This window comes from Pipistrellus kuhlii, unplaced genomic scaffold, assembly GCF_014108245.1.
Source record: "Pipistrellus kuhlii isolate mPipKuh1 unplaced genomic scaffold, mPipKuh1.p scaffold_m20_p_7, whole genome shotgun sequence".
Lineage (NCBI taxonomy): Eukaryota > Metazoa > Chordata > Mammalia > Chiroptera > Vespertilionidae > Pipistrellus > Pipistrellus kuhlii.
Window position 1 is genome coordinate 3,434,259 of NW_023425573.1, and position 23,174 is coordinate 3,457,432.

General features: G+C 35.0%; 1 protein-coding gene across 7 annotated transcripts in view; it reads left to right on the forward strand.

The window, feature by feature from the left end:
• Positions 1-23,174, forward strand: part of IKZF2 (IKAROS family zinc finger 2) — a 130,887-nt gene that overhangs the window by 68,249 nt on the left and 39,464 nt on the right. For 4 of the 7 annotated variants that reach the window (XM_036421176.2, XM_036421172.2, XM_036421171.2 and 1 more), the window contains one exon: positions 21,198-21,464. The exons of 1 other annotated variant lie outside the window; for it this stretch is intronic. In XM_036421176.2, coding sequence (XP_036277069.1) covers positions 21,198-21,464 — 267 coding nt within the window. The remainder of the gene's footprint in view (positions 1-21,197; positions 21,465-23,174) is intronic. 2 more of the 7 variants (XM_036421177.2, XM_036421173.2) reach the window with 1 other exon arrangement.

A 23,174-nucleotide genomic window follows, 5' to 3' on the forward strand; every position in this document is an offset into this window, starting at 1 on the left:
TGTATTTCAGCAATTTTCAAGGTTCTTTTCACAACTATTATATCTGGACTGATTGATAAATTGATTGAATTTTTCTTCTCTATTTTTTATTTTTTACTTTTAATGGGGAAAATTTGAATATGTGAAGAAGTAGATGAACTCTCATGTATCCATCACTCAGAGTTAATACTTATCAATTCTTTGTTAGTCTTCTTTTGGCTATACCCCAAGCCATTTTCCCTCACAGATTATTTTAAAGCGAATCTCTAACTTCTTTGGAAGTTCACTAATACAAAGTTTATAAGTTACTGGGTGAGCAAAAGACTTTTTGTTCCACATTCAAATGGAATATACCATATATATTTATGTTTGTGTGTGCATATATGAATACACACGCACACACATACACTTAAGGGTATATAGTAGCCTAAGCTTGATGCTTATTACTTTTTCTCCTGTTTTTATTTTCTTTTGTTCCTTTGAACTTTTTATTTGTAAGTTATAAGATGTGGAATTGGTGTGCACATGCTTTATAAGTGTTAATTAAGTTTTATGCTAGAAATAGCTCATCAGTTTATCACATTAGGTAATTGATTTCTCAAGAGCTTTTGGAAGGGCTCCAAAGAATGGGGAAATGATAGGTGAGTTTTGATTTTCACTGGTCATAGGAAAGCATATACAGAGAGTTCTTTCAGAATATGTTATGGAAAGGGACAGACTAGAGACTGGAAAAACATATGGACACTAATTAGATGCCTTAAAGGTGTTAGTACCTTGGGAAAAATGGAAGTGGCTGCAAAAATAAAAATGGAGGAAATGACATAACTTTGCATTTTTTTATTCACACTTTACACAGTTTTACGTGGACTGGCAAGCATATTCTGCCCAACTCTGGTGAGGCAATATGAGCTTCCTCCATTGGTAATGTGCAAGAAAATTAGGATAGTGGTTTATTGATGGACATTTTCACCCTCGAAATAAAGAAAATTATGAGAAACAAAAATACTACACAACAACTGTAGTATTTGCAGTTTTTTAATAGAGTTAAACATTAGGATGGTGAGCTAATCTTTCATGCCAACAGATATTTCAGAAATTAGGACCCACCATGCAGCTGTGTCCTCATAGATTTGGAAACAAAAACCTCTCAGAGAAGACTGTTTGGCTGTGAGGTTGACATAAGAGAAGAACGAACTTGGTGTCTCTGAGTTCCTTCTGTTTGGCAGGTTTTTCGTCTGTCCCATGTTTATGAGGCAGATAATTGAGAATTTAATGGTCAAAATTAGGTAGCCACTCACTTTATTTCACTAAACTGTAAAATTCCTTCTCTGGCCTCATATTTCGAAGGGAAGAAAAAGTACAGCATTTGGACTAAAAACAAAAACACCAAACTAACAAAATCAAAGCCCTGGTTCTTTGACTTACTAGTTATGTGATTTTAAGCATGTCAGTTGAGTGTTTTGGGATTCACTCTTTTTATATGTACAGGAAATACATATAGTACCTTATATACACCATATTTTCCGGCATATAAGATGACCCCCTAATTTTACAGTTAAAACATAGGTTTAGGCCTATATTCGCTGTATAAGACTACCCCCCACTTTCGAGGCAACACCAGTTCTTTTTTTAATCAAATTTTTAATGAATGACATTTTTCGAACATACCATAATATACCGTACATTGATATTATAAATGGAAGGTCATATCCAGACTATTTTCGGGATCGAGTTGGAAAATTCGTTTAGAGGCATATCCAGACGTTTTTTCTGGATATACTCGGTGTATAAGACGACCCCCGATTTTCGGTTGACTTTTTTTCATTTCAAAGGTCGTCTTATATGCCGGAAAATACGGTAGTAGTGTGAAGAGCTAAGGAGATGGCAGATTTGACAATGCTTGGGAGCTATATGGAATTACCTAAGTATGAGTTAGTATATAAACACATAATATAAGCTCAGACATAGTAGACTCATTCTCTGTAAGCCAAATTTGTTTCTGAAAAGAACATAATAGCTGTGGATTAAGGAACTAATGTAACATAAAGGCAGGACACGAATCTTGTGTGTTTTTTTAAAGTGTATTTTTCTTTTAATGTTTTAACAGTGTAAAATATTGCTATCTTATATTCAAATTTCCTTAGCAATTTCTAAAATTCACATAACTAAACATAAATTCATGTATTCATGAATTGCTTTTATAAAGGACACATGAGTAGTCTGTTTACATTTGAACATTTGAGGATACAAGAATATGTAGATGTACCAGTGGGATTCCTCCTGGGATCAGAAAGCTTTTAAGCTAAAACGGAATATTAGCTCTTCTCCTCCGGCACACGGTATAGGTAAAAACAAAAACAAACTAGATTTCAGAGAGAAATAAAGAATAACTCTATCATTCAAAGTAGCTGTGAACATGATTCCCCCCCCCCCCCCCCCCCCCCCCCCGCCCCATAAATGCAAAGGCGGAAATCGCAAGCTGAAGCCCACAGGTCAGTTAAAAAAACAACAAAAAACAACAACGGCCCTAACAACATTATCTCATTTTGTCAGTCATGTTAATTGTTTTCATATATTTTGTGTTTATTACATTGACTTTAGATAAAAGGTAGTTAATAGTGATTTAATATAAATTTTATGAAAATTTAAAATTGGAAAGTTCTATAAATTAACTTCCTGTGATAGGAAAAGAACAGTTTTACTTTAGTTGTGGAATACTTCGACTTAGCATATGATGGAAACTGTGCTTTTCAGTACATCATAAGAAATTAATATCAACGAATGACAAATTAGTATACATATTAGGCCTCCCTTATTATATTCATCTGATGTTAGAAATCTGAAATTGGAAAATTAAATCACTAGGAAATCATTAAAACAAGATTTTTGTACACCAGATTTGGTGGCTTTAAATATGTGAGATGGATGTTCTGTCATTAAGCAACCTTCTCTAAAGGTGATCCAGAGGCCTTCTGGTAAATTCCTGCCGATGTGTAACAATATTTTCTTTTAAGGCAACCATATTTTCCTTGAGACAATATTTTATTTTAGTTTTATACTTTCTGACTTTTATACTTTCTGAAGTTCATATGCTTTGATTTTTCGTAGTAAACTGCAGAATTCGGATGTAAAAGTTGGAGCACCTCCCAGGCTTCTTTTAATTTAAAATAACATGTAGAAATTTTCGTGAACAATTGAAAATGAATTATTATTCCATAGTGTCAAATACAAGCAAATGGATATTCAGTTCACTCTCATTTACATATTAAATATTTAATTCTAAAACATAGTAATTGTAGTTAATACAGCTATTTAACTTTAGAGTTAAAAATTACTGCATATACATTATTCCACTTAATTTAAGTAAAGAACAAAGTAGAATGCCTGAACCTTAGGTGGATGCTATGACAGTATAATTACATTGCAAACCATCATATTTTATTTTCATATTAGCATTATGTGCCTTATACACATTATTTGCATTCAAGTAATTATCTGTCTTATTTGTATCTTAGTTTTATCTTCTATTTAGAGTTATTATTTTTAGAAATAATTTTATACAGTGGGAACTATACTGGTTCAACTATATAAGTGAAAAATATCAATTACATATGCAGTAATCCATATGACAACTTCATTCTTGAAAATATTTTAAGTTTAGTAATGGGGCTTTATGACGCTTAATCAATTTATTTTCTGTTTACAAAAGTCTAGTTTTAGTTTAAATGATTTCATGTGTAGAAAAGTCTTGGAAAAAATCTATATTAATTTTTACAAATAGTGATTTAAAAACATAATTATTATTGTGTCTATGTGTTTTAAAATATGTTATATGACTTGACTGTCTATATCATTTTAATAACAACTATCTCTATATGGTAAATGGCTGAGTAACAGTTAATTTGCATGCTATTTTAGAATTGTTCCCTAGAAAAGTAAACACATAGTTAAATCTGAAATCGTTAAAAGTTAGTTTTAAGAAAACAAACTGCTATTTTATGATCAGAACTCATGCCTGTCAATCTGGATTGAGTAAATTAGGCTTAAACTTAGTGAACTTTTAAATAAAGTTATAAAAGCTTTTTATATCACTGTATTAATAGGCTAAAACTGTTGATGAGTGAAAATTTTACCAACTATATGAGAAATTTTTTTTCTAATTAGACTTGTTCCATAAAATTTGTTCTACTATTTCTCTAGCAAAACTTAGTAGATATTGAAGTACAGCACAGAAACAAGATTCCAGATGAAGTTTAATGTTAGCTTCTATGTGGTGATTAATGCTATATTAGTCTTTTAAAAAAGATTTGTTGTGCTTTTGTCAATTCTAAGTAGTGTTTAGTAGAATTTTAATATTTTACATAAATATTTGTTTGTAATACTTATAAACATGTCAGAATAAATGTATTTCTTTGTATTTAGTTTTATATTTTAGTACTAGGAAAGAAACCATGAGAAATAATTACTGTTAGTCTCCTGTTTTTAATTAATGATGAATCTGTCTCATTAAAGTTATCTTTTTCTTACTTTTTACTATTTTATTATAAATGTTATAATTAGTCTGATATTTAGATCAATTCTGTACACCTACAACAAAATAATAAAAATTATATCAAGTTTGAGAGGATGTTAAAACACATACATTTAAAAAAACCTGGAGAAATATGTTTATGGAAATTGAATTAAATAGGGTCAAGTTTCAGAATTCCTAGGATTCATAAATGAAATTGAAGTTCACTTTTTCTCAACTTCTAGATTTTCTTTGTCTTAGAGATAGTTTATATCATTCTGAATTTCTGTAATTTATGCTATTTATAAGTTTGTACCAACCTCTGGTTCTTTAGAAGCTAATGTGGTTTTCACTTCTCTGATTTGAATTTTATATATTTAATTTGACCTTTGCATTTTGGAGAGATAAAAAAGTAAGTTGATTTTTTGCTGTATTTTTTTTGGGTGTGTGTGTGTGTGTGTGTGTGTGTGTGTGTGTGTGGTATAAGAGGTGCATCCTTCAATGATATAACATGCTCTCTATCAATAGCCTATCTAGTGTTCAATAATGATTTCTTTGTCATAGCTCAAAAGCACTTTAAGGTTATGAGAAAACATTTGTATAATACTTCCCTAGAATTGTTTTCTGCTTGACTTCTGTAAAGTTCTTCTATGGTAAATATGGAGCTAGTTTATTTCCATTTACACATTGGGAAACTCAGATACATAATGTTTACCTTCATTTTTACTCATAGCAGTGAAATTTAGGCATCTTGCCTCTATTTCTGTGGTTGGTTTATTGTGTATCACTTCCTAGTATTACATTAGTTTCCTTATCAACCTTTATTTGTGATGTTTCTCAAAGATTGGTAAAGACAGTTTTCACTTTCCTCTTCCCTCAAATCATGAAGAGTATGGACTTAATGACATATTGTAGGTTTTAAGGTTTTTAAGGAAATTATTTATATCTAACTCTTTGTCTTCTGCCTTCATGCACAAGAACAATATTGTACTTGTACTAGATGATAAGTGTTCTAATATTTGTTAAATTTATGATTTATATTGTACATTATTAAATGAATGAATAAGTGAAACATTGACTGGATATCATTTGAGAGGATAGAAGAACATTAAGTAGAATAAAATGTATAGAATACAACATAAATTCAGGGCCCAACTGGATGGATTTAGTATGATAAACTTTATCAGGTTCACATGTCATTTCAGTTGAATTTTCTTATCTTTTAGACCACGTTTAATTTTCATTAGTTTGCTGTGTTTAATACTTTCAGCAAAGGTTTAAAACAAGAACACTAGAAAATATAAAGTGTAATGTGCCTAATAGACTGGACTATTATTTTTATCTCCTATAAATGGAGATAAAAAGTGAATAAATATGACCCCTCTCTCATTGGGCTTTCTTTCAGAGTGTTGAAATTCACTGCGGCTTATAGAAGTTCAGAATTAAAGTTAAGATATTTGCCTTCTTTATTTCAGAATGAGCTGCTTGATGACATATTCCACCATAGGTCAGGTTCAATAACCAATGAATTATAATGAAATAAAGCCTGCATCTGAGGTAGAAATAAATTTTAGACTACTGCATTATTTCTTACCATTGTATAATTCAACATATTTCGGCCAGTTTTATTCATCGTATTTGCTGGGGACAAATGTGTTAAATTTGTTTTTTTAAAAGCAGCTCACTGGTAATATTTTAAGAGGTCTCCTGTGATAACTGATGGGGAAAAAAACAAAGGAAAATAATCTAAAACTATTTTTTATCAACCATTGACAAAAGTTTCTTTTTTATTTTGTATCATTATTTGATTTGATTATGAAAAGAAAGGAGATTTTAATTTTATCCTCCTCATGCAGAGCAAGAATTCACTGTTTCAAAATGGAACTGACAAGTGAATTTCATTAAGACTAATAATATGGCAGCACAGTGAAATCTTGCAATGTACCAGCCTTTAGAAATTTTAAACAAGCTATTACTTTTTGACCACATGTTCTATTACTTGTCAAAGTGATCTTGTATGTAATGATGGTGAATAGAAGAAGATGGTGAAGAGGTTTCATTTTAAGTTTTATTTCAAAATTTTTTTGTGTGTATGTGGGGGTGTTTGCTCACATTGTGGGGCTAGCTTCATAGTGTAAAAAGGCAATTAGATAATTCGTTTATATGTGTGGAGGAGACAGTGCAGGAATTAGTGAAAAATGTCAATTGCTGTCTTAGTTTCTCACATACTTAAACATTCACATCAGTAAAACAGTAATGAAACAAGGTTATTTCTGATAAAAGGATCTGTGGTAGGACTATAAGTTCTTAGTTCCAGGAATTTTAGTGAATTGCTCTGAGCCTTCCTTGTTCCAAATTCACTACTTCCTCTCTCCACAAAAAATAGGCTCTTGCAGGATTGCTGTTTCTCCTTGTCATCACCTGGTAGGAGCAGAATATGAGCAAAGACTATATCTGATCTGATTCCATGTGTCTTTGGTGTGTAGCAGAATATCTGTACAAAAGGGTACTCCAGATGTATTTGCAGTCTGAACGAATACTCACACTTTTGCCACATTAAAAGCAGCCATAAAAGTTTAGTCCTTGGACCCACTCATTTCATTTAGTTCCTTTTCTCTGCACATTCTTTTGCACTTTCATCTGTATTACGTTGCATTTCATTCATTTGCATGTTACTGAGTTACTAATAAATATTTGTTTCGTAACTAGTAAAATATGAATATCTTACGATGGCACCATTGTAGAAAATGAATGTTGAATTTCCATATTTGTGGAAATTGGGTCCCCAACCCCATTTGGTTCTCCTTGTAACCAACTATTTACATTTTGAGGGTATTTGGCTGGTCCAGAGTAACAGTATTATTCAGCATGATGATGACTAAAAGATTTATTTGGAAATTAAATGGCTACACCAACAAAAGGAGCTTCAATAAATGTTCGTTCTTCTCCCAGGCTTCCATCTACTCCTTCCATTTCTAGTCATTTCAAACTGGCCCACATGAATCCCTGTGATCCCAGTGGCACTAGATTTAACCTTTAAGAACCTGAAATTCATTATTTCTTAGTGTTACTATCGTGAGAGGTCCAGACACCATCATTGGCTCTCCTGCCTGCCCTTCCACTGGAGCTCCATATATTTTGTCACTGAGACCTGTGCTGCCCTGCCACTCTATTCCTGCCGGAGAACTGCTTCCATTGTTGGGGTCCTCTCCGTCTCCAACCAGAGTAGAAGCCAAGCTTGTCTTGTTAACCCTTGTATCACCAGGACTCAGCAGCCTCGTGTATAGATTGCTCGCCACAAATACATACCGACTGAACCAATAGATTTGCTTATTTATCTCTCAATTTTTATGGGACAGGGAGGATGTGAAGGAGGCATCATGAAGGCCAGTGAATTCCCTGATCTTGAGTACAACCCGATGCAATCCCAAGTACACCCTATGTATTAGAAAGCAACAACAAGAGTTTTAATATCTGAAGAAAGAAGCTACCTTTTCTGTCTGTAAAATCTGCTCATCAGGACCCCGTGTCTTAATTGGCTTTGGCTTTGTACGGTTGAAGATATGCAATTCAAACTGTACTCGACCTATACACATTTCTTTTTTTGCTGTGAATTAGGCATAATTAAAGTTATAAGTCATATGCTGTCTATATTATCTGGAAAACTCTATTAAGATTTTATTGTGCTCTTACAGGTCTGCAAATCTGTGATTCTGGGGTCAGCTAGGAGTCTGTAGCTTTATGAGTTTAAGGTAGCTCCCATTTTGGAGATGTATTTTATTTTTCCCTCAGAATATAACAGTTGAACCAGACATTTGAAAGTAAATTTATCCCGAAATGTGTGAAAACAATAAAATGTTCTGGGCATATCATTTAAAAAATCTTGTTGCACAATTAAAGGAAGGCTCCCTGGCCATTAGGTAAAGTAGTCATGTGACATGTTTAAACTACTCACAAAGAGCACCACAAGGAAAAAAATAAAATTAATTTAAATGATAGTTTCAGATAAAAAAAAAATATATGTATCTACGGCTAACGCTTCCCAGGCAGATGCTGTTCACTGTTTTCAGGTGGGGCCTTTTGTGGTTTGTTTTAACTTCCGCTTGTCCCAGAAGGCGCTGCTGTCCTGCGAAGGTGTTAGGCCGCGTAGTGATGGGACAGGAGCTAAAACGGAAGGCTCATCAGATGTCTTCTCATTTGGGCCTTCCTGCTGAAACCTCGTTTGAATTTCTGAGTGGTCAGCTTGACATTTTAAAGCAGGGAGCAGTTGTATCATTATCTCCAGAATACCACCGCAGTTAGAGCAAAGAGATGTGAGCTCATTGCGGTAATTGCTGACAGCTCCCGCAGGATGAGGGCCTTTAGTAGCCAGGCGCTGCCTTGAAGAGAGGCAGTCTTCCTTCCAGGCGCCTGGACAAGGACTGAGCTTCCTGAGACGAATCTGACACAAAATGTAGAGCTAAACACTTTGGGCATTCTTGTGCCCCTGAGATAATTAAATTAATTTTGAACTCGGAAAGAAGCAAAACGACTTTTTATTGATTCATGTGCTTATTGTCTTCAAACAATGAAATCCTAGGCTTCTGAGATGTACAGCTTATATGTTTTCAGTCACTTATGGTACAAACCCTGGCGGCTGGTTGTCACAGCAGCGAGGCAGCTGGCATCCCTGGGTTTGGAATAATCCACGTGAGGAGCTGAGACGGTCTCTCCTGGAACAGCACCCCTTCCCGGAAACCTGCAGTCTGCCTCTCAGGGCCAGGGGAGGAGGAGACTTGCAAACACCTCAATCCACCAGTAATGCCAGGGTGCACATCCTCACAGGGCAGCATAGGGAAAAGGGGAAATCCAGGTGTCTTCATAACATCAATTGAGTTAAAGGCTTTGTGGTCTTTGTGAAGATGGTTCTAGCACACATTTTATTTGTTTGTTTGAAGAAATCACACGGGGATGACACATTAATCACATGGAACCACCTTCTGGTTAGTAAAGAATATCCCGCACACATACCAACCGCGTCGCCAATGTATGTGATATGCTGTGTATAAACGTGCATTCACATTTGAGCATGTCTTTAATTATTTTACCTGCATGAACCAACTTGGCCCTTTGTAGGTGACCAAGATGCAACAGCAGCCCTACACCTTACATTAATAGAAGGAGAACTAAAACACAGTTTGTATACACTTAGTCTACTTATGATCTGACCAGAAAACATCAAGTTTAAAAGAAATATTTTTTAAATGAATAAGAAATTCTCTGACATCTGATAAATGTAATAAGTTACCTTTACAAGTTTGTGGTGTTTTTTTTTTAAGTTATTTGTGTGCCCTTTAACTATATTGGACTTGTTTGTTCAATTTGCTTTCTATGACACATGAAATTATGTCATCAGGATATCTATATACTTTAGTTATGAGCTTTAGAAAGCTGGCTAAAAAATGTTCTAGAAATGGAGACAGACTCCTCATTGAATAATCAAAACTTCAGTCCACAGATAAATGACATGCTTAAAGGAACTACCTACAATTCAAAAGAAGCTAACTTTTTTGAAATAGTGATCTTATGAGAGCATTCCTTGATTATTTATGCTCTACATTTTGCAGAGATTTTATAGTAGCAACGTTCTAGGATTAGGGCTCCCACATCGTTGTATTTCTCACCACAGTATTTTACTGTGCTTAGTTGCTCATTTATAAAAGCAAACTACAGATGCACATATATATATATACACATATGTACATATATGCAAACATTTCACGGGTTCCATGGGAGCAGGCACTGTATTTATCTTACTAATGCACTACGGTTCCTGGTACAGAGCAGCTACTCAGTGTGTAAATTTGGATGAATGAAAAATTCTAAGGAGTTCCCTTCTTCATACTGTTTCTTAAAACACAAGTTTGTTAATAAGCTGACAGCACTCATCTTTGAAACCACTGCCCTATAGGCATTAATTCTCTTACGTGTTATTCTATTTTAAACTCTCTTTGATTTTAGGATCTTTTCTATTTATGTTACCTGTTGAATGTCTGCCTCCAGAAGGAATGGTGGCACTCAGAAACAACATAGGCTCATCATGCCTCTCCTCTCTTTGGTTGTCCCCAGTCTTCAGTGCTATCTGTCTTCTTTAGGGAGCTTTCTGTAGTGTCCAGGTACTTCCCTGCAGTAAACTAACTCCTACAGTTATATTGTTTGATATCCTTCATTTTATGATAAGCTTTCATATGGTAGATCTAGTAATAAGACATAACATAGCTCTAAGAGGGTTTTATATACAATTGTATTAAGTACTCAGAACAGTCCCAAGGAGGGAGGTGTTATCATTATCTTGATTTTATAGATGAGAAAAATGAGACTAGATTTTGTAAGGGCGGGTGGCTAATGAATGAAAGCACCTGGCCTTAAACATTATTCTTAACCACGAGCTATGCTGCCAGCGCTAAGTGACTGCATGCTTTCCCAACCTTAAGATTGTTATGTAAAAAACAGTATCCTCACATTACCTAGTAGGAATCAGGTAGATATGAAGTGACTTCTTAATACTTGCACATGGAAGGAAATTAAACACAGGTAGACTAACCCACTGTTTCTATTATTCACCTAGGTGCTTTGTACTTATTTTCTACCATTTAATATATATTCTATATGATTCTCTGAAATGTCTTTTCAGTAAGGGGTAGGAAATTAGATATGAACATTGACATTAAAAATGGAGCTCCTACATTGTGGAAAAGAAATAGCTAGCACTGATCTCTTAAAATTTACCGGGTGATTGTCCAGATTGATTTTCCTTAATTATCACCAAACATTTTTTTTCTTCTTTTTTACTACTTCATACATTTTACTGGTTATACATTTTTTAAAATATATATTGTATTGATATCTGAGGAAAAGGGAGGGAGAGAGAGAGATGAACATTAATGATGAGAGAGAATCATTGACTGGCTGCCTCCTGTACACCCAGCACTGGGGATCAAACCCACCACCCAGGCATATGCCCCAACTGGGAATGGAACCATGTTTGTTTCATAGTCCATTCTCAATCACTGAGCCACACTGGCTGGGCTATTGATTATACATTTTTAACTGACCAATCTTACATCCTGGGCCAGATGTTGACTACAATCAGTGAAGTATGGGAGGACACCAGGGAAGGGAAGTCTGTAGCCTTGATTGTCAGGAAGCCTGGTCCAGAGTTGGAACCAGCATTACCGTATTTGAACCCAGGGTATGGGAAGCTGTAGAGTTCCTTGTCACTTCAGCTCAGAGACTCAGTGAAGCTGCTGAAATGCTACTCACGGCGTTGGTTCTCCCCTCCGTTGCTGTTGCCTGGTAATAGAAACCCTGCTCTATTTCTTATCTCCTTCTCTTCAGCGTGCCGGCAGCACTGCCTTCTGACCTGGTTTGGGCGTCCTCAGTGACCTCTGGCAATGCGGCGTGTGGGTCCCTCCGGGAATATGCCCACTCAGCTGGATTGGATAGCAATGATTTTACTTTTTAGAGAAGTTTGGTTCACATTTTTACACTTCCCATATTAAGGAGGTAATTTCACAACGTAATTTGCTTCATAAACTTCCCACGGTAATATTAAGGAGATGGTTTCCAAACACCAGTTCAGAGTAGATTGCTCTTCTATGAAATAAAATCTATGCTCAGAAAAGCTGGCAGTGTAAGCTGGTCTTCTTCCAAGACAGGCTCTCAGACAAATTTTTCTTTACTCAAAGCTGGCAAACCATTCCACCTGTATTAGCCATGCAATAGAACACATGTCAGAGGACACACATGGATTCCAAGTTATTTTTCTTTAGCATATTGACTTTTTTCCTCCTTCTTTATTAGTACTTCAAGAAGTACTTTTGGTGACAAAGAGCGAGTAGCAAGAATTTGGTCATAGGTTACTTCTGGGTTCCAGGCTCAGATCTGGCTCTGAATAGATGTGTGACTTGGACGTGTAACTGGTGTCACCCATTCTGAGATTTGGTTTTCTCATCTGTAAACCGAGGATAGTATTTTCCTCACAGAGTGGCTGTCATTATGTCAGGCAACACAGAAAATGTGCATAATAATGTGTCATCTAGTAGTCCTTTAGTTGGCATGTGTTGATGATGTTTTGTGATTAAAATCTAACTCTGTGTTGTTACATTTATTTGTCACCTGTTGTTATTTTATGCACAGTCTCTGTAACCTAAAAAGAGAAATGTAATAGAAAGTTAGCGACAGCAGTTCAACACCCAGGTGAGATGTAAAGGTGAGATGCTTTTAAAACCATGAATAAATATATTTCCTTTCCAGGATCTTACTTACACTGTAGGAAATAAGAGCCTTATACTATAGGGCGTCCAGAGTTAAAGCAAATACTAGTATACTAATAAAATCACTGTCATATGTCTGTGCTCAGGAAACACTTCCGGAAAAAAAAAGGGGGGGGGGGGAGCAGATAAGTGAGCCTTGAATAATATGCTAATGGTGGTAGAAAGAGGAAGGATTCCAGTAAATAATAATAAGAGCCAAGGAAAAAGAGTAAGTAGAGATGTACAGGATGAGTTCCAGGAAAGATGAGTAGAAAGTGACTGGAAAAGGTATGAATAAGGAAGGGGCTGGTAGACCATATGGCCAGGGGATATGATGGAGTTGCACTGTGGATGACCCTAAATTCCCCATGGAGACCTCTGGATTTAATTTGTTGATGCAGGCAGTCATTCAGGATTTTTTTTTTTTTTTAAGTAATAGCTTTGCTTTCGTAATAGTAACCTAACAGCTGAAAATAGGATGAGTTGAGGGAGTGGAATGTGGCCAAAGACCAAAGAAAGGGGCTAGTTAGAAAGCCGTTGAGATTGTTCCAGGTAAGAGGTCATGAGGAATCTTAGAGAAGGTCTGGGTTGCCCATAAAGGTGCAAAAATGAGTTGGAAATGCAAGAGTTGTTGAATCTTTAGTACTTGGCAAATAAAATCATTCACTTAAAGGGTGAAAAAAGGGATAGCCTATTTTTTTGCCTGTGGCATTTCTAATTAAACTAGGCTTATTTTCTACAAATTTTGCATTTGTCATGAAGTAGTTGTCTGCCAAAATAATAGAAACGTCATTCTTGGGCTGCAATGTGTTTGTGTCTGCTGATAAGCATGCATGATACGGTTTCATATATTGTGGGAGAATCGGATGTTATGCCCTTCTTTGTTCTACTTTTATTTATGAGGTAGAAAGGACAATTTTTTGGATTTATTTTGTTGTGAAGATCTCTTTAAATGCAAATGAAATGCTACATGAGCTGCTCATAGGTATGATTTATCTTTATAACAATAATTGACAGAAGACTGTCAACCTTGACCACAAAGGAAGTCCTAAAATGTCATACTTCATATACTGTTGGTTTAGAGATTAAAATGGATACTGTTAACTTAGTCTTCATATAGCTGTCTTAACCTACCACGGATAAGTCATAGTATGACAATAGAATATTAAAAAGTGGGGGGGGGAGGGAATCAGGGAGAAGATTGACTATTGAATAATTCTTCAGAAACTAGTTGTGCTACATAGACCTATCACTTCCTTAAGATCAAAGCAGATTTTCAAATTAAGAGGTGGTTGCTTTGACTTGATGTATGTAACTCAGACTTAATATAAAGTATTAATTCAGTCGGCAAGTTTTTGGAAACTTTAAGTATCTCTATTCTTTGTGGCCAATGTGGACGGGAATCCCTGGTATCCTCTTCAACTGATGGGCGTAGTTTTATGGCACCTGAGAGATCTCTTCGCCCATGACTGATGTTTGTCCTAACTATAGTACTGATATTAGTTACCTGTTTAATTGGAGAGCCATTATCATTTCATAGAAAGATGGCTAGATTAAGAGGGAGATTTGAGTTGATATCAGGCACATTTACTAACTCTGTACACTTGGGAAAGTCACTTAACAACTATGACTCTATTTATCTGTGCCAGCCCTACCTACAAGTTACTGTTGTTTGATTGTCAAGTGAGACAGACTATGCATTTTTTAAATTATAAAATCTATATATGTGAAAGCGACTATTAAAACCTGTAGACCAAACAACTCGTTGACCAATCTCTATGACATGCACTGACCACCAGGGGCAGACGCTCAATGCAGGAGCTGTCCCCTGGTGATCAGTGTGCTCCCACAGCCAATCTCCCACAGCCTGCCAGGCCCGATTGGCCCTGATCAGCCCTGATTGGGACTGGGTCCCGTTTGCCACCCAGACTGAGGGACCCCACCTCTGCACGAATTCATGCACCAGGCCTCTAGTAAATAATAATATAAGTTGCTATTTTCTATTATTACTATTATTATTATTAGCATTCTAAATCCTTAGTGTAAAAAGACTACTTTATCTATCCTAAAAAGGAACATCAACTGTTATTTTCCATGTTTCAGATGATGCAGCTAAGTTGAAATAAATTTCCCAAGTGCCTTACTGAGTTAAGTGGTAGAATAAGAGGTCAAGACCCTGGTATCCTGCCTTCAGGTGCAGGGTAACTTTCTACACTGTTCTTGGAGTAATGATAGTACTTCAGAAATCAGCACTCTTTTAATCTAGCTTTTCTAATGGGTTTTAAAAATACATGATCTAACTATACTGGAGAGAGAAGAGAGTGGAGAGGAAATAGATGAGGTGAGGCGAGGTGATGTGCAGACGTAGAATGCTACCCACAAGTGGCTCGGCTACAGATCAGTAACAGCCAGTGTCTGGACTTGTGCAACCATTTATACAATGAAAATGTCAAGGATGTTGTGATAGAGCCATTTTGCGAGACTTACCCATTTATTTCTTCATTCATAGTTAAATAAAGGTTTTATATTGTGTCAACCTTATTTGAGGACATTAACAAGGAAAACTGCACATACTTTAACATAGTTCTGATTGTGGCGATTTTGCTTTAATTGTTTAGACTGTTCCTAAGTTCTTAGTAAATAATTGTGTTTTCCATAAGATTTCTGAAGGCAGTTTGTTTTTCTAACACATTATTTAAACAGCTGCTGGCTGTTAACATGGTTTCCTCATGTTTAGTGTTTCTGTTTTGAAAGCTTAAATGAGAGAAAGATATATTAGCTCAGAAGCAACTTCAACAGATTATTAGACAGATTATTAGACAGACATATTGATTCAATTAGTGTGTATAAAACCATTCCAAGTATCTGACATAGACAGGGGGAAATGGATGCTGGTAAATAATAACTACCCGTAAGTGTTCCCTTGAATTCTCACACAACAGAAACCAAGCGTATAAAAATCCACTTACTAGTAAAAATCACACCTAAAAGAGCCCCTCCCCTCCCTTCACACAGTTTGGTAGTAAAGAATGACATTTTAGTTATCTTCTATTCAGTGCTGTGGAACGAATATTGTAAAAATTCCCTTTAAAAATTAAAAAAAAATTAAAAACCATTTTGTAAACTACACAGAAATAAATCCCTAAATTGATCATACTAACCTAGAAAGCCTTTTTTATATTTATAAGATTAATCAATATTGTATCCTTTCCAATAGAGCAAACAAATCATAATACTTTTGTATCATTCTCTTGGCTAGGAAATGTGAATAGTCTGTTTATGGGTTAATAGGATCAAATTATACTAAAAATAAAAATTCAAATTGTAGAAAGTTTAATTTAGGTATTAAAAATATTTTAATGATATTTTAGGATCTGGTTACTATGATATTTCTAAGACTTGACATTTAGAAATGATAAGGTTATCTATGAAAACCAAATGCTATGGATGAGGTTAGAATTTATTCCTTCAATTTGATCACTTAGAATTAATTGATTATATTTTATCATGCATATAAAGTTATATTTTCCTCCAAAACCTTAGAAGTTAAGACTTTCATTATTTGATGACATTATTTGACAGACATTGCAAAATTTTGCTATATCACCTGGATGGATAACTCGGTGAAGGTATAGAATAAAAGGAGTAACTGCGCAATTTCTAAGGAAAAACCTTTTCACTTTTAAGTACTGTTCAGGTCAATAAATGTATTATGAAACCAAATTATACATGTTATTGAAATATTTCCTGTACTCTTCTTATTCATGAACTGTGTTGTGACTTTTAGCTGAGTATGTAGTATTCTGTTAATATGGGTTCCTTATTTTACTTAATCTTCAGCTTTTTGTCTTAAACCTTCATACTCACAGCAAAGTATTACATGAGTAGCAGGGGCTTTAAAAAACACCAAGCCAGCTGGTATTTATTAAGCGAATTCAGTTTGGGCCTTTGTTTCTTATTGGTTGAGTGTGAGATCTATGACTGTATGCAACAACATTATATATTTTATTTTTCATTTTATTTTTAAAAGGTATACATTTGGATTTCTAAATTATTTTTTAAAATTTTCCAAGTATAATAATGGTAAGACAATTTTCATTAAAATGTAGACTGAATTAGCCCTGGCTGGTTTGGCTCAGTGGATAAAGCATCGGCCTGCGGACCAAAGGGTCCAGGGTTCGATTCTGGTCAAGGGCACATACCTCAGTTACAGGCTCCTCCCCACTCTGGGCCCTGGTTGGGGTTCCTGCAGGAGGCCACCAATCCATGTGTCTCTTTCACATATATGTTTCTCTCTGTCTTTCCCTCTCTCTTCCACTCTTTCTAAAAATCAATGGAGCTGAAACCGGTTTGGCTCAGTGGTAGAGCGTCGGTCTGCAGACTGAAAGGTCCCAGGTTCGATTCCGGTCAAGGGCATGTACATTGGTTGCGGGCACATCCCCAGTGAGGGGTGTGCAAGAGGCAACTGGTCGATGTTTCTCTCTCATCAACGTTTCTAGCTCCCTATCCCTCTCGCCTCCTCTCTGTAAAAAATCAATAAAATATATTAAAAATCAATGGAAAAATATCCTAGGCTGAGGATTAGCAACCACAACAAAAGTAGACTGAATTAAAATAATTTGTTTTTAAGAGCTTCATAAAATAACATTTTTTCACCATTTGGTTTCTATACCCTTACCTCATTTTTTACAGTGATCTTTATCTGTTTGCCTGTTTAAATGCTCTTGTTTTGTTGTCTCTATTTAATATCGTAATAGTGAATTAAAGGCAAGTCAAGTGTAACTTTACCCATTCAGTATTATGTATCTCGAAGCTATGATTATTGTGAAGCCTTTGCGTGTGAAAGCCCACTATGGCTACTGAGAAAACTTTGAAATTGAAAACAGTTTGATGTGAGAGTCATTCAAAACAAGAGCTCCTAAGTCTTTTACTTCTCAGCATTGGTAATGTTGTTTTGAATTTTAAGAGGCCCATAGTTTTAGACTCAAAAGCTATTCTTTAAGATATACGTTTCTTCAGTTCCTGAACTGGAATGCTAATAGACGTTTTACTCATTAAATGCATCTTACCGGATATTGACTAGTTCAGAAATATAAATGATGGCAATTCTATGACATTTGTAATCTTTAGTATATCACTTAAAATGAGTGTATGGGAAGTTTGCTCATATAGGTTGGTATATAGAGTAAGGCTATATAAACTCATACTTTTCATTGTTTTCTTTCTTCTGTTTTTTCTTTAAATGGCAATTAAGAGTGAAATATGGGATTACAAATGGTAACCAAATAATGTTTTACACTAATCAGAAAAAGGTATTATAGAAGAATTTATTGGAGTATGTAAAAAACTATTAAAGCAAGATACAGAGACCAGAAGCCATAATTGAAACCCTAAAAATTCAAAATTTGCAATTAACATACATGCTAAAATATATCCTTGAGTAAAAAGATGAACCAAAATATTTTCAAGATGTATCAAACAGAACTAAGTTCCTTAATATATACTCTATTGCATTTAAATACAGTGAGATAAGGCTGACAACCTAAAAAAATGGGCAAAGAACTTTAATAGTTCTAAAAATAATGACACCAAAATTTAAACAAAGGAAAAGATGCACAACTCATAATAAAAAGTGCAGATTAACTACTAGAGTAAAAATGCCAATGGTTATTTATCAGTTGCTAGTTCTTTGAGGTATTATACAACAATATCTAAAATAGTAATTAATAAGCAATAATCTTACATTTCTATTGATAGAATGTAGATGAATAAATTGCATTTGTAACTGGGATATATACAGGTATTAAAAAAGAATAACGTAGGTTTCTTAGTACTAATATCGGAAATATTAAACAGATATTGTTAAATGAAAAAAGCAAACTTAAAATGACATGAATTATACAATCTAATATTTACAAGAGAGACTACACATTCACATATGTACACATAATACTGAATTAGAAAGCGAGAATAATGGTTGCATTTGAGACTAAGAAACTAAGGGATGGCTAAAAAAGGACTTCATTTTTTATTTTTACATTTTTTTATGTTCATGGTTTCTATAAACATCTATAAACATATAAAACAAGTTTAAAAAAAGAAAATTTTAATTCAATTAAGTAAAACATCTAACTGAATACTGCCTGAAATACCTCCCATATGCCACAACTTTCTTGATTTTGTTGGGGATATTATGATGGATAAAATATTCTCCCTACTCTTCTGAAAAATCAGTAAAGCAGTACTAATTTGTAAATAGGGTAAGAGTCAACGTAGTAAGTATTCTATTAGAGATGGGTCCAGAAAGGCTATATATATATATATATATATATATATATATATATATATATATATCCCTTGTAGACCTCAGTGTAGTTTTACATCCTATAAGTTATGGAATAGAACACTATCCAGAGAAAAACAACAGCCAAGTCAATTTTTATATTTACTCATTGAATGCTCACATCAGTACTAGGAAGTGAGTTCCACTATCATGTCAGTTTAAAAGTGGATGAAGAGAACTAAGTGACTTGCAGAAGTTGTCACTCCTTGTACTATGTGGCATTGCTAATGCTCAAATCCAGGTTACAGCACCCAGAGTCTGATTAGCTCAACCAGTCTATTCAAATTTTATTCTATAGTCTGAATTTATCTCCTCTTTGCAAATGAAAAACATAAGATTCAAAGGTTGTATAATTAATTCAAGATTACACTGTAGTAAATGTCAAAGCCAGTGCTAGGGCCACATTCTCCTGAATAAATCCAGTGATCTTCTCTAGTTGGTAGGGGAGTCCTGAGTAAAAAACAGGAGACGAGCCATTTGATAGCACTACTAACCATCAGGACTAATGACAAATCACAGAATGTGTGGTTTCTCTAAGAAAACAATTGCAGTGCAGAGAACTTCCTTTTTGTGAAAAGATTTCCCTTATTCAAGTAATACCAAATAATTTGTTTTGCTCAGTAACTTGGATATGATTTCTTAAGAAATTTTTAAGATTACTAGATAAATAACTGGTATTTATTTAAAACTTGCTTCTGCTCTGTGAAGTGACTCTGTTAGCATTCCAGAATGAGGGCCATGCTAACAAAATTCCAACTTTTCTGTGGGATGATCCAAAACCAGCAAACAGAAGGTATTGCATTTCTTAACAAGTCACAAGTATGTACGTGCAGGCGATGTCATTTCTGTCATTTATTGCTTTTCAGTGTGCCCGTTTTCAAGTTGAAATACGTTGATTTGCAGGTTAATGTGTTCCATGGAGAATTTTTTTTCATATAGGAAATAAAAGAAGAGTAGCTTAAGAGCATGTGAGGTCTCTTTACACCACATTTATACAGGTCTTAACTGGATGCATGTGTTTAGTCTGGTTTTAGGGTATTTGCCTTGAGAGTGTGCCTTCATATGTCTAAGACATTTGCTGGATTAATATCCTGAGTTGTTTCTCTTTCTCAGTTCACAAGTAGATTTATATAAGTACTCTGATGTGACATACAGATCATGATGTGTGTGTAATGATTGTTAAATTAAGAAGAGGTATGGCTCAGTGGATTGAACAGTATCTCTAATTTTTTCCATTATCCTACCTCAGTCTTAGGAGCCTTAATGACCTTCTCAACAGCCAATATCAGAACTACTTAGAAACTTATTTTAAAAGTATAAAACTGCCCTGACCGGTTTGGCTCAGTGGATAGAGCGTCGACCTGTGGACTGAAGGATCCCAGGTTCAGTTCCTGTCAAGAGCATGTATTTTGGTTGCAGGCACATCCCCAGTAGGGGGTGTTCTGGAGGCAGCTGATGGATGTTTCTCTCTCATCAATGTGTCTAGCTCTCTTCCCTCTCCCTCCCTCTCTGTAAAAAATCAATAAAATATATTTTTTAAAAGTATAAAACATTTCATTCATATGTGGAATATAAAACTGAAAGCAACAAATGAACAAACAAATGAAAACTTATAGACACAGACAATAGTATGGTGGTTCTAAGAAGGAAGAGAAATGGGGGTAGTAAAGAGTAACGGGGTCAAATAGATGGTGACTGAAGAAGGTTTGACTTCTGGTGGTGGCCCCAAAATGCAATGTACAGATGCTGTATTAGGGAATTATATGCTTGACACCCATGTAATCTTATAAACCAATGTCATCCCAATACATTTAATTGAGAGAGAGTGAGAGAGAGAGAGGAAGAATATGTGCAGAAATAAAGTGCCATTCTGGACTCTGAGCCATCTTCGCTTTCATGCCAAAGCTTTTTAAAATGTCACAGAGTACCGTGTGTGCTAACATTACGTTGGTGATGGACTGTATTCTACTTAATTCAGCATCCCAGCCATGGTAACAGAATGGCAGAGGGACGGAGGTGACAGCACACCACATGCACCTAACCTGTCTTCTCCCTTCTTCTTAAATCACAGCAAACTCAGTAAAGCTAGAGATGCAGAGTGACGAAGAGTGTGACCGGAAACCCCTGAGCCGCGAAGACGAGATCAGGGGCCACGATGAGGGGAGCAGCCTCGAAGAGCCCCTGATCGAGAGCAGTGAGGTGGCCGACAACAGGAAAGGCCCGGAGCTCCAAGGCGAGGGAGGAATCCGGCTTCCGAATGGTAAACTGAAATGTGACGTCTGTGGCATGGTTTGCATTGGGCCCAATGTGCTTATGGTACATAAAAGGAGTCACACTGGTAAGCAGCTGAAAGAATAACCTGATGACTGCCTGTGACATCTGATGTTGATATTACCTGACATCTATTCTCTCTCCTTTCCATTCAGGGGTGGCAATGGTGAAACTCCCTTTTCAGAGTTCTGCTAGTATTGGATTGCTGAAAAGCAGCAGAGAGTAGCCTGGGTCTTGACTTCCAGCCTTCAGATCTGAATAGCATATCAGAAAAAGAAGTTTGGGATTCAGTTTCCACAGTTCTTAATATAGCAATAATATGATCAGGGTTCAAAAGGTAGAGGAGAATCTCATTGTGTAACTTAATCTTTTTTGTATTTCTATACATTTTTACCATACCCATGGGCAGGTAATACAGTTTGCTAGCAAAGAGTTGATACTCTAAAGTGTTACTCATGCATTTATATAAGGGTAGATCATTTTCACCTGATCTAGTTAATTTCTTGGAATACAATTTCCAATCAATCTTTGCATACCATGGGTCTCTGTAGCAGGCAGATATTTATTTTTCCCAGTTTAAGGATTTTACCAATTTCATGTTATTTTTTTTTTAACCATAAATCCTACAAGGAAATATGTAGGGTGGGGTACAGTAAAGGGTGGTGGGTAGGGAGGTAGGAATCTGTAGTTGTGAAATAGGATGAGGAAAAAGACCTCAGTTTAATTTAATATATACTTTTAGAGATTTGAGTATCGTGAAAACCCGCCAAATGAAAAGGCCTTATTAAAGCTCTTCAAATCCTTTGGCAAATAAATAAATAAATAAATAAATAAATAAATAAATAAATAAATGTGATTGTGGCAGATAATTGACTCTTAAGGAAAGTTGCCAATTCACATAAAAATATATATTCAAGGTAATGCAAACTAGTGTTATTTAGCAAAATACCAATAACTAATACAATCAGAATTTTAAATATGACAGTCTTCTAAAAGAAAGATAAATTATAATAAAGAAGTTGATTTAAAATGTTGATTTGTAAATGACTTGTAGATGCTTAAAACATGGCAGATTCAAGGAACGTTGAAGTTCTTAGTCTAAACCTCTCATTTACACAGGAAGAAACTGAAGCCCAAAACAGTGATGACTTATCCATTATCCCTCATGTAGTTAAGGATATCATGAGGTCAGAGTCAAGGCTCCATGATGCTCAGAGTTTTGTCCAAATATACAACGCTTGGTATATCAATATACCTGCATTTTATGATGAAGTACTATTATAATATGTCTGATATTTTTTAATTATAGTGAGAAGTTAATATGTTAAAATCAGTGTTAGATTAATATCATCAACTTTATATGGATTTAAGATTATTCCAAACATACAGGCAGTAACATTTTTACTTTATGTTTTGTTTTGAATTTCCCTTCAAATAGCATTATATTTTAAAATATTTATATTTAAAATTTAATAGTAATATTTATATTAATAGTGCACATGTGTGTGTTTTTTTCCCCTTTAATTAAAAAAAAATCTCATGGAAAAGTTAAAAGGTCAAGCTTGGATACCATATTTGATAAGATAAAAAAGGGAAAGACTATAAAATAATGGGTCTACTTACCTTTGATGCCCATGAAATAATTCTAACTGCAGTTCTAAAAGACGAGCTCACAAAGTTATAATATATTCATTATCTCAGATTGATCACATTAATAAACATGACACTCATTCACATTTCTAGCAACACAGAACAAAACAAAACCCCATCTAAGGAC